General features: G+C 43.2%; 1 protein-coding gene across 2 annotated transcripts in view; it reads left to right on the forward strand.

The window, feature by feature from the left end:
- SRGAP3 (SLIT-ROBO Rho GTPase activating protein 3) overlaps positions 1-12,086 on the forward strand; it is a 249,479-nt gene that overhangs the window by 181,227 nt on the left and 56,166 nt on the right. For both annotated transcript variants that reach the window (XM_055344234.1, XM_055344236.1), the window contains exons 7-9: positions 631-852; positions 2,101-2,202; positions 5,051-5,248. In XM_055344234.1, the coding sequence (XP_055200209.1) occupies positions 631-852; positions 2,101-2,202; positions 5,051-5,248 (522 nt within the window). The remainder of the gene's footprint in view (positions 1-630; positions 853-2,100; positions 2,203-5,050; positions 5,249-12,086) is intronic.

Here is a 12,086-nt window from a genome sequence, read left to right on the forward strand (position 1 = left end):
CTCTTGCTCACAACTTTTCACTCTTTCCAGTCCTCTCCTTTCTTCACTTACCACATTTTTATTGAGCACCTACTAGTCGTAGGTCTTGAGGTCCAGGAGTGGACACGAGCTTATGGGTCTGCCCTTCTGTAGCTGACCATGTGTAACCCTGAAACATGAATAGGCAACTGCAAAGCCAAGTGAAAGGTGTCCCAGTGAGGGAGGTGGAAGGAGATGTGGAGTCCCAGAGGAGGGACATGTGACATAAACTCTGAGTGGGGGAGCATTAAGGAAGACTTCCTGGAGGAAGTGACCTCAAAACTGAAACCTGAAGGAAGAATATTTAGGCAGTAGGCCAGGCAGAGGGAATACATGTGTGAAGAAGGCCTAGAGATGAGAAAGAATGGGATGAATTTGGGGAGCCAAGAGAAATTCTGCTACTGCTCAAATCACAATCCCCAGTTCCCTCTGCGGGCGTTGGGGGTGATTTGTGCAGTAGGATTCCCAAGTGCACAAGGGCCTCCAGGATGAAAGAGTTGGCTGTGCAATGGGAGATAATCTTAAGTCACCATGATGGGAAGGGGAATGCCAGCCCCCCACCTCCAGTGATAGCCCGTATCCTCACCCTTCTGTTGTGTTCCTCTCTCCAAGTGTTGTGATTTGGGCTTTCATGCCAGCCTGGCCCGCACCTTTCGGACCTACCTCTCGGCCGAGTACAACCTGGAGACCTCTCGCCACGAGGGGTTGGATGTCATCGAGAATGCGGTGGACAACCTGGATTCCCGAAGTGACAAGCATACTGTCATGGACATGTGCAACCAGGTCTTCTGTCCTCCGCTTAAGTTTGAGTTCCAGCCCCACATGGGGGATGAGGTAGGTTTCTCCCCGGAGCCCAGGCTTGAGGCTGTTTCCACTTGTTCCTTCCACATGCTCCTGGGCCATCAGTGGGAGGGGGAAGGTCAGGCCCTGTTCCATGTGCAGGACATTTATCTGAGAGGCCTGGGGTCAAGTTCTTGGTCCAGGGGATGCCCAGCTGAGGGTTTTACCACTAATATCCTAACTTTGCTAGCTGAAGTCTCCCGCCTGCCCAACGGCAGGACCTTAGCTCTCCTTCATATCCTTCCCAGTTCTGTGTAGATCCCAAGGGAGTCCCACAAGGCCACGCAAGCATCTCCCACTCTTTCCTCGGGTGACCTCAGGTTATGGGAAACTGGGATTAATCCACACTGGCTGGCAGGCTGGCCGGGACACTGTCTGTCCTCTGGCACAGGAACCATGCTCCCTTCAATGCTTGTGCTGCTCAGCTCCTTACCATGCTCTGGAATAAATAAGTACGTGGGGGGTGGCACTTGTTACTGGCCACAGAGCAGTTATTGGTTACTCCATTTGTACAAAGTCCCTTATGCAAAAAGCTCCTTGAACTTTTTCCTTTACATCCTTCCCTACTTTCTTCATTTGCAAAAGAGGGCTTCCCTACAGCTTCTGGCCTATCCCTCAGCCGTTGCATCCTGCCCTTTGGCCCATCATCTGGACCTGAAAATTCTGGGCTCCCAGCTACCACTGGTGACTGCCTAATTAGTGGGAAATAACTAGTAAATCATGGAGCCCTACTGTCCCTTAGGATCTTACCTGACTCACGCAGGGCAGCCCAGCCCATGGGGTAGTAGCAGAGCCCTGGGTGGAGTAGGTGTCAGGAGAATAGTATTTCCTTCTACCTTTCCCCCGTGCACCCCATGAGAGTGCTCCTGCCTCCCTGAGGCACCTTCCTGCCGGGGAATTGGAGCCCTCCAGTGATTGTTTCCATTCACTGTCCCTTTCATTGGCTTCTGTTAGGCAGTTGCTTTCTTACCACAAACCCCTGCCTTGAAATTAACTAGTCTCACTTAATGAGCTCACGTGAAAGCTCTTAGTAAACCCTCAAGGGCTGCACAAATCTAGACCATGACTGAGAGGCCACATCTTGCCTTTGGCATAGAAAGATCCCCGGTTCCCATCTGGTGTTGCCAGGTGCAAGCCTGTTTCCTCGACTGCTGATAGGGACATTAGTGATGGCCCCTGGTCCCGGCTTGCACAGGTGATGAGAGCACTGGGCAACCACAGGCACTGGCTGTCCTTTTGCAGGTGTGCCAGGTCAGTGCACAGCAACCCGTCCAGACGGAATTGCTCATGCGGTACCACCAGCTGCAGTCCAGACTGGCCACTCTCAAGATAGAGAATGAGGAGGTGAGTGGGTCCCTCTGCCCCACAACAAATTTCCTTATGAAGGCCCCGCTGGTGCTGGAACTCTGGCTGTGGAACACTTAAGAAATTAGTGGTCATCTGTAAAATGGAATATTACACGACTGGGGGTGCCTGGGTGGCTCAGTGGGTTAAGCATCTGACTGCTGCTTTCAGCTCAGGTCATGATCTCATGGGTCATGAGATGGGACCCTGCATTGGGCCCCATGCTGGGCGTGAAGCCTGCGGAAGATGCTCTTTCTCCTTCTTAATCTGTCCCTCCCCCACTCTCACCCTCTCTGCCTCTTTCTCTAAAGTAAATAATTTTTTTTAAAGATGGATTATTACATGACCATTAAAACTGGGCACACCAAGAATCTTCAATGGCTTGGGTGGGGGATGCTCATAAGATGTTAAAGAAAAACAAACAAGAAATAGAACTCTGTTCGATATTCTCTTAAGTATGGTAAACTAGAGCAGAGTTCTACTTCACAGTGTGTATCTGTGTTCACGAGAAAAAAGCCTGGAAGGAAATACTTTGAAATGTTAATTGTGGTTATAGCTGGGTAGAGGAATTACAGGTGATTTCTGTTTTCTTCTTATGCTTTTCTCTATTATCTGCATTAAGTTTATGTTACTTTTTATCATCAAAGAGAGTTATAGGTATTTTAAAATGCATAGTGAAATAACCCAGGGCACACTGAATGTGTCATGGATTCTGAGCTCCGAGGAACTACCTACCGCCTTTACGCCTCCCATAAAGCGGTGACAGGATCACCACTGGGAGTATGCAAATGGAAGCACCAGCTGTGGTGGTTTTATTTTGATGTGGACTGAGAAAGCCAAATGGGAAACATCCTATTCCAGCCTGGATACCTCCATGCGGGGAAGATGTCAATCAACCGAAGGCTCCTGGAGAAAGGACACCAGGATGTGGGGAATGTTACCTAAAATCTTGGGCAGGTTTACCTGAGGTTTAACTGAGGAGTGCAATCAAAGCTGGAGATGGGGAGTCATGGTCCCCATCTTCATATCTCAAGAGCACTGTCCTGGGCAGAGAGGGCTGGTTTGCTCTGTGTCTCCACAAAGGACAGAACTAGGAGAGACATAAGACAGATTGTCACTCAGGATAATAATGAATCAAAGCTGTCCCTGGGGGGAGATCATACAGAAATGAATTATGTATTTATTTTGCACACCTGAGGAGAGAGAGGAGCTGAAAAAAGTGTTTGTGTCCTATATCCTCCCCTGAAGCTTCTTCAGTTGTTTACATCAAATAGTCTATGTGCAACAATGTTGATGGGGTCTAAATTGGAAATTAGGGCCCCAGAGAGAATGAGGCAAATGTTCCTCTGTATAGGCCGTTTATAACTATGGAAATGCTTAAATTTTTTTTTAAAGAATGAATTCTTTAAAAAAATGTATTTATTTATTCACTAGAGACACATGGAGAGAGGCAGAAACATAGGCAGAAGGAGAAGCAGGCTCCTCACAGGGAGCCCGATGTAGGACTTGACCCCGGACCCTGGGATCACTCCCTGAGCCAAAGGCAGACACTCAACCCCTGAGCCACCCAGGCATCCTGGAAATGCTTAATTTTGAACCTGAACTTCTGTTAGGCTGTCTTAGAAAAAAACTGATCTGTTCATTTATACATTCACCAAATACTCATTCAACCAATATTTATTCAAGTATTTATTTTATTCAAGCACCTATTATGCTCTAAACACTGTGCTAGATGCAGAGTAAAATCAGTGAACAAGACACCCTAGTACCTCCTCCCATGGAGATTATGTTCTAGTGAGGAAAGATAGATAAGACATGAAAGCAAAGCAACTAACAAATGAATGAGTATGCAAAATATCAAATGATGATGTGCTCTAAGGAAGAGTAGTCAGAGGGCTCTGATGTCACCAGGAGGTGATATGTGAGTTGAGATCTGAGTAACAAGAAAGACTTCAAGTGACAATAATTTAACAACAAACAAATTGCCAAATAGAGGCAATTTCTCCCCTGTTTTTTTTTAAATATTTTATTTATTCATGAAAGACACAGGTAGAGAGAGAGTCAGAGACACAGGCAGAGCAAGAAGCGGGCTCCATGCAGGGAGCCCGACGTGGGACTCAATCCCGGGACTCCGGGGTCACGCCCTGGGCCGAAGGCAGCGCTAAACCACTGAGCCACCCAGGCTGCCCTCTCCACTGTTTTTGGAGTGATCCTCCATCACAGTATAGGGCACAAGTCAGTGAAGGGATGTTGTGAGGTCAGGGCTCCTGCACTCTGCCCATGTAGCCTTCCCTGGGTCCCACTTGACTTGAGAGAAATTGGAGTCCTGGAGGACTGGTTCAGCATATGTCTTCCTCAAGTTCTCTTTTCTCAGTCAGCCTTTCGATAAGTCAGGGGCAGATGGCCAGAAAGTCTGTCCACTGAGGATGGCCCCTCATCCTACCAAGATTTTGTCCCCTCTTCCCTCTGGATGAGCATTGAGAGCTATTTCTAATGTTATTCTTCTTCAAGAGACCTGCCTCCCACTGAAGGGGCTAGTTTGGGGCTATATGATCACGAAAAGAGAAACAAACCTAGAAACCCAGGTTCCTTGTTTGCTATAACATTCTCCAAGGTTCTCTTCAGCAGAAGCAATTCAATAAAATGACTTTATATTGGGCAACACAGATTCTCACCCCAGCCAGCTCACTGGCCTCACTTCCCACATTAGTGTAATGAGAATGATCATCTTTATCCTGCCCACCTTTCAGAGGCTTTACATAGAAGAAATAAAGTGGGGGAAAAGGACTTTGAGGTGTCAGAGGTGTTCTGAGGCTGAAGGGTTTTTATTGACATGCTGTTTCTCCAGGTTAGAAAAACCCTGGATGCCACCATGCAGACCTTACAGGACATGCTGACTGTGGAGGACTTCGATGTCTCTGACGCCTTCCAACACAGTCGATCTACAGAGTCTGTGAAGTCAGCTGCCTCTGAGACCTATATGAGCAAAATCAACATCGCCAAAAGGAGAGCCAACCAGCAGGAAACAGAAATGTTTTATTTTACAGTAAGTGGCCTCTTGAACCCAGAACCCACTGCTGACCTGCTGGCAGTGACTTTTGGGGAGCAGCCCAAGCTAGTGGAAGCCAGCAAAACCATGTGAGTCAATTAGAGCTAAAATTTTCCCGACATGCTTCTCAAATTAAGTAAATTGCCTGGCTTGGCTTTGTAAAATGCAAAAAAATGAATGACCAGTGGGGAGCATCAGCATTGATTCTGGATTGACGGTTATTGCAACTAACATAGGAAAAAAACCAGAGAGTTGTGTTCAGTAACATGTGAAGAAAATGGTGAATGGAACCTATGGGCAAGCCCTTAGGTAACAGCCATAAAGTTAAGTGTATGGTTGTCATGTTGAGGTGTCTTAATTTGGGGTGTGGGCTTTGGAAACCATGTCCTGGGCAATCTATGCAAATTACTGGTGAGTTGTAAGCCCTTCATGGAAAATCCCAGGTCACTTCCATTCTATTCAGTTGGTGCGGGGAAGAACAAGAATAAAGGGCATTGGGGCTTTAGTTCAACATGGGTTTAGTATACATAGAATTTGGGAGTTGTAAGGGACCTCAGATCTGATGCTTGATCTCATTCAGTCATATCCCTCCCAAGAAGTCATCCAGTCTCTGCTTGAATAGCCCCAGGATGAAAAGTTCCCTCCATCTCCAAATAGCCCTTTTGTTTTGGCCTGTGACTGGCTGTAGATATTATAATGTTTTCCCTCCTATTATCTTCAAAAATCTGTTTCACTAGGATCTCTGGTCATTGATCTTGATCCTGTTCTCTGAGGCAACCCAGAGAGATTAATGCCACAAAACAGTCTTTGGCTTGCTGGTAGGGAACTGGGTTTTGATGTCTCCAGGCTAAATATAACTGATTTTGTAAATCCTGCCTCATAAGCTTTCATTTTGAGTGGCCTCAGCATCCTAGGCTCTTTCCCGAACATATTCCTCTTGTTGATGCTTGTTCTAAGGTCAGCAGCAGTCTAAACAGCACAGAATAGAACTAAACTTCCAACTCCTTCCTCCCTAATGCTTTTCATATGTCCTGAGATCATATTCTTTTTGATTTGTTTTTATTTTTATTTTAAAAAATTTAATTCCAGTATAGTTAACATACAGCGTTATATTCGTTTCAGGTGTACAAGATAGTGATTCAACAATTCTATACATTACTCAGTGCTCATCATGCTAAGTGGACTCTTAATCCCCTTTATCTGTTTCACTCATTCCCCCATCCTACCTCCCCTCTGGTAACCATCTGTTTGTTCTCTGTACTCAAGAGTCTAGCTTTTGGGTTGTCTCTTTTCTTTGTTCCTTTGTTTCTTAAATTCCACATATGAATGAAATCATATGGTACTTGTCTTTCTCTGACTGATTTATTTCACTTAGTATTATACCCTTTAGATCTATCCATGCTGTTGCAAATGGCAAGTTTTCATTCTTTTTTATGGCTGAGTAATATTCCACTGTGTTTGTGTGCACGCATGTGCACGTGTGTGCGTGGATACATACCACGCCTTCTTTATCCATCCTTCTATCAATGGGCATTGGGCTGCTTCCATAATTTGGCTGTTGTAAATAATGCTGCAATAAAATAGGAGTATATATGTCTTTTCAAATTAGTGTTTTTGTATTTTTTTTGGCTAAATAATCAGTAGTGGAATTACTGGATCATATGGTAATGCTATTTTTAATTTTTTTGAGTCACTGTCTACCACAGTGACTGCATTGGTTTGTATTCCCACCAAGAGTGCAAGAGGGTTTTTCTCCACATCTTTGCCAACACTAGTTGTTTCTTATGTTTTTTATTTTAACTGTTCTGTGAGGTATGAGGTAATATCTCATTGTGATTTTGATTTGCATTTCCCTGAAGATGAGCGATGGTGAGCATCTTTTCATGTGTCTGTTGGCCATCTGGGTGCCTTCTTTGGAGAAATGACTGCTCATGTCTACTGCTTGTTTTTTAAATGGATTATTATTATTTTTTATCTTGAGTTGAAGTTCTTTATATATTTTGAATAGTGACCTTTTCTCAAATATGTCATTTGCAAATATCCTTTCCCATTCACTAGGTTGTCTTTTACGTTTTGTTGGTTGTTTCCTTTGCTGTGAAGAAAGCTTTTCATTTTGATGTAGTCTCAATAGTTTATTTTTGTTTTGTTTCCCTTGTCTCAGGAGACACACCAAGAAAAATGTTGCTACAGCTGATGTTAGAGATATTACTGCCCATCTCTCTTCTAGGATTTTTATGGTTTCAAGTCTTACATCTATGTCCTTAATCCATTTTGAGTTTATTTTTTGATTATGGTGAAGAAAGTGATCCAGTTTCATTCTTTTGCATGTAGCTGTCCAGTTTTCCCAACATCATTTGTTGTAGAGACTGTCTTTTCCCCATTGCATATTGTCTTCTTTATTGTAGATTAATTCACCATATAATTATGGGTTTATTTCTGGGCTCTCTATTCTGTTCCATTGATCTATATTCTGTTTTGGTACCAGGACCATGCAACTTTGATTACTACAGCTTTGTAGTATATCTTGAAATATGGGGTTATGATATCTTCAGTTTTGTTCTTTTTTTTTTTCCAGATTACTTTGGCTATTTGAGACCTTTTGTGATTCCATACAAATTTTAGGATTATTTGTCTTAGTTCGGTGAAAAATATTGTTGGTACTTTGGTAGGGATTGCATTAAATATGTAGATTGCTTTGAGTACTATGGAATTTTAGCAATATTAATTCTTCCAATCTAAGAGCATGTAATATCTTTACCTTTGTATTCAGTTTCTTTAATCAGCGTTTTGTAGTTTTCAGAGTATAGGTCTTGCACTTCCTTGGTTAAATTTACTCCTACATATTTTATTTTTGGTGCAATTATAAATGAGGTTGTGTTTTTAATTTCTCTATTACTTCACTATTAATGTATAGGAATGCAATAGATTTCTGTATATTGATTTTGTATCCTGTAACCTTTAATTTCTCAGTTCTAATAGTTTTTTGGTAGATTTAATTTCTCAGTTCTAATAGTTTTTTGGTAGAGGCTTTAGGGTTTTCTATGTATAGTATCATGTCATCTGCAAATAGTGAAAGTTTTACTTCTTCCTTACCAATTTGGATGCCTTTATTTCTTTTTGTTGTCTGATTGCTGTGGTTAGGACTTCCAGTACTATGTTGAATAAAAGTGGTGAAAGTGGACGTCCTTGTCGTGTTCCTGATCTTATGGGAAAAGCTCTGTTTTTCACCATTGAGTATGATATTAACTGTGGGTTTTTCATATATAGCCTTCAATATATTGAGGTATATTCCCTCTAAACCTACTTTGACAGGGGTTTTAATCATGATTGGATGTTGTACTTTGTCAAATGCTTTTTCTTCATCCATAGCTTTTATCCTTTCTCTGTTGATGTATTGTGTTGACTGATTTGTGAATATTGAACCACCCTTGCATCCCAGGAATAAATCCCACTTGATTGTGGTGAATGATTTTTTTAATGTGTGATTGGATTTGGTTTGCTAATATTTTGTTGAGAATTTTTGCATCTATGTTCATCAGAGATATTAGCCTGTAGTTCTCTCTTTTTGTAGTATCTTTTTTTAAAAAAAAAAAACTATTTATTCATGAGAGACACAGAGAGAGGCAGAGACACAGGCAGAGGGAGAAGTAGGCTCCATGCTGAGAGCCCGATGTGAGACTAGATCCCAGGTCTCCAGGATCACGCCCTGGACCGATGGCAGGCGCTAAACCGCTGAGTCACCCAGGGATCCCTCTTTTTGTAGTATCTTTATCTGATTTTGATATCAAGGCAATGTTGGCCTCATAGAATGAATCTAGAAGCTTTTCTTCCTCTTCCACTTTTTGGAATAGTTTAAGAATAGGTATTAACTCCCAATGAACAAAAGTCCAGAGGCAGATGACTTCACAGGTGAATTTTACCAAACGTTTAAAGAAGAGTTAATGCCTATTCTTCTCAAACTATTATAGCTTATTCAGTTTGTTGGCATGTAATTTTTCATGATATTCTTTTTTAACTAAAATTATATATTTAGTACACACACACACACATATATCTATATTTAAAGTTGCTATCAGTTAAATCTTTATTCCCTACATACTGTCATTAAACCAGGCTACCTTCCTCCTAAAGGTGATGTCTTGGGTAGGTCTTATGTTTGTTACCAATTAGGTTTCCTCTTGAAGGATTTAGTTCATGACTCCAGACTGTCAAGGTCTTGTTCCAGTTGTTCAACATATGTGCTGTCTCTTCAGACCTTATGTTGTCTGCAGGTTCAGTGAGTGTGGCTTTCACACCTTCAAGTTTGTCAATAAAAAAAAAAACTAGGGGGTATGCCAGAGCCAAGGCCAAACATAGAGTTATTTAAAACATGCCATGGCTGAAATTGATCCGCTGATCAGAACTTTTAGATTGTGGTCATTTAGTCACAGACCCACCCAGTTCTGACGTCCGGCTCCAACTTGTGATAGGCCTTGTTCAATCCCTTGTTAAAAACATGTATAGCATTTCCTTGGTCATCACTGTTTGACTTTGTTGTTTTTAAGAAAGATAATAAAACTAGTCTTAGTGAATGAGCCTGTGCCAATTTCTGGGGTTCTCCACTTCCACTCAAGGCCTACTGTGTTTACAAAGAGAATTTTATGTGTTACAGAGATTGAGTAAGGAGCGCATATGAATATTAATGAATATTAATTCACTTTAATTCATGTTGGCAGCAGAAACAAATCTGGGTGGTAGAAGCAGAGAAGAGGGTCTATCCTACTGAAAATTAAAAGACAGAATTCACCAATGTTGATGATTAAGGGTCATGGATGTTATATTTTAATTTTAATATTTAATCTAGCAACCTGGTTGGCTAGTACATCTCATGACTTGATGTTGTGACATTGTTTTAGGCATTTTATTTTATTTTAAAGATTTATTTATTTATTCATTCATTCATTCATTTATTCATTCATGATACACATAGAGAAAGAGGCAGAGACACAGGCAGAGGGAGAAGCAGGCTCCATGCCAGGAGCCCAATGTGGGACTCGATCCTGGGACTCCAGGGCTGCGCCCTGGGCCAAAGGCAGGCGCCAAACCGCTGAGCCACCCAGGGGTCCCCTGTTTTAGGCATTTTAAAGGACATAATATTCCTTTTAATGCAAACATCAATACAATTTGATGGCATTCTTTCCATGGTGGGTCATATTTGAAGCCTGGATGAAGCTTGAAAAAAGTAGGCAGAGTTCACAGGCCCCAGAGCCCTGGGGTATAACTTCCACTCACCAGTAAATAACCCACCGAGATGTGAATTATTTGTTTGGGTTAGAGCTTCAACTATCAGGAGCAGCAGGGCATGATAGGGAAAATACCTGCTTATACCTCAGCTGTGCTTCTTATGGTGAATTTTTAAACATGTGATAAGAGCAGAGGGTGTTGGAAGCATCCACAGAGAGCCTAGAGAAGAGCAGTTATCACACTGAAGTACACATTCGAATCATGTAGTAAGCTTATTAAAAACGTAGATTCCCAGCATACTACCCAGCCAGAGGTGGGCCCTGGAAATTTGAACATATCTGAATCGGTCTGGTATCTTCTTCAGGTATAAAATTAGGGACTGCCAGTATTCTTGAGCAGGAATCTACATTTTGACCCTCTCCCCAGCCAGGTTGGAGGCCACACCACACCTGGAGAAAGCTGAGTCTACTGTCATTTTACCCTGAGGAGGGCAGGGAGTAATCTGCTCAAGGTGTATACCAAGTGGCCACAGCTCTGAGCTTCAGATGGAGCTTCAGATGGAGACATCTGACTAGAATGGGAATGACAACGCCCCTCCCCAAACTTTTGCTATCCAGAATTGTGATGAGGACCAAAGGTATAAGCCTGAAAACTGCCAAGTGTTCTGCAGGTGCAAGAAGGAGTACTTATTAATAAGACTAGGTCCTAGAACCCAAGAAGGATTATGGCTGAGGAGAGAGGACACGCCACCTCCTGCCAGCCCTGCTATTCCAGAAACCTATCAAGTTGGGGCCAGGGTGGGATGATCCCAATCTGATCTGTTCACATGTCAGCCCCCATCCTATGGGCCTTTACCCTACAACTGTCTTCAGTGCGACAATGTCTTCAGTGATTTTCCAGATGCTCCTTTACAGGTCATACTGGGCTGTCTCAAGCCTCTACGGTTCACTTGTTTGCTCCTCTGCACCCCTTTCTGGGCATTCTGGCTTGGGCAATAAACTGGATTTCTTTGTGAGAAACTAGCTGGCAACTATGGGGCAATCATACCATCCTGTGCCTTCATTTTCAGGGCATTTGCAATTGCTGTTGCATCTGCTGAGAATGTTCCTTCCCCCATGTACCCATGTGTACCCACATGGCCCTTTCCTCTGCTTCTTCAGGCTTACCTTCCCAGGGCAACTTTGCAGTGAGGGCTGCCCTGGTTCATAGGCCCCCATTCCTGCCTTATCTTTATTCCTAGCATTCACCAGCAGCTGACTAATTGTGTATTTCCCTTTCTTTATTAGCTGTCCTCTCTTCTGTGTGAGCCCCTACAAGGTCAGGGCTTCGGCACAGTTTCTCAGCACTGGCTATATATGCCAGGCACAGCTATAAGCACTGGGGAGCCCAAAACAAATTGGCTGTGGACCCCACCAATAGTGGCTCACAGTCTAGCAAAACACGCCCCAGTTGAGGGGGCTCTGGGCCTGTGTTTGGGTGATACGGTGTGGGCAAGGAAAGCTGGTACTTGTGTGTAGGTGTGGCTGAGATCCCGCTGAATTTGGGCACAGGTGGATGAGTTTCTGTTCTGGTGGGTCCTGTCCCCATGTACCGCTCTGAAGTGCATTGTGCT

This window comes from Nyctereutes procyonoides, unplaced genomic scaffold (assembly GCF_905146905.1).
Source record: "Nyctereutes procyonoides isolate TBG_1078 unplaced genomic scaffold, NYPRO_anot_genome, whole genome shotgun sequence".
NCBI classification, from domain to species: Eukaryota; Metazoa; Chordata; class Mammalia; order Carnivora; family Canidae; genus Nyctereutes; species Nyctereutes procyonoides.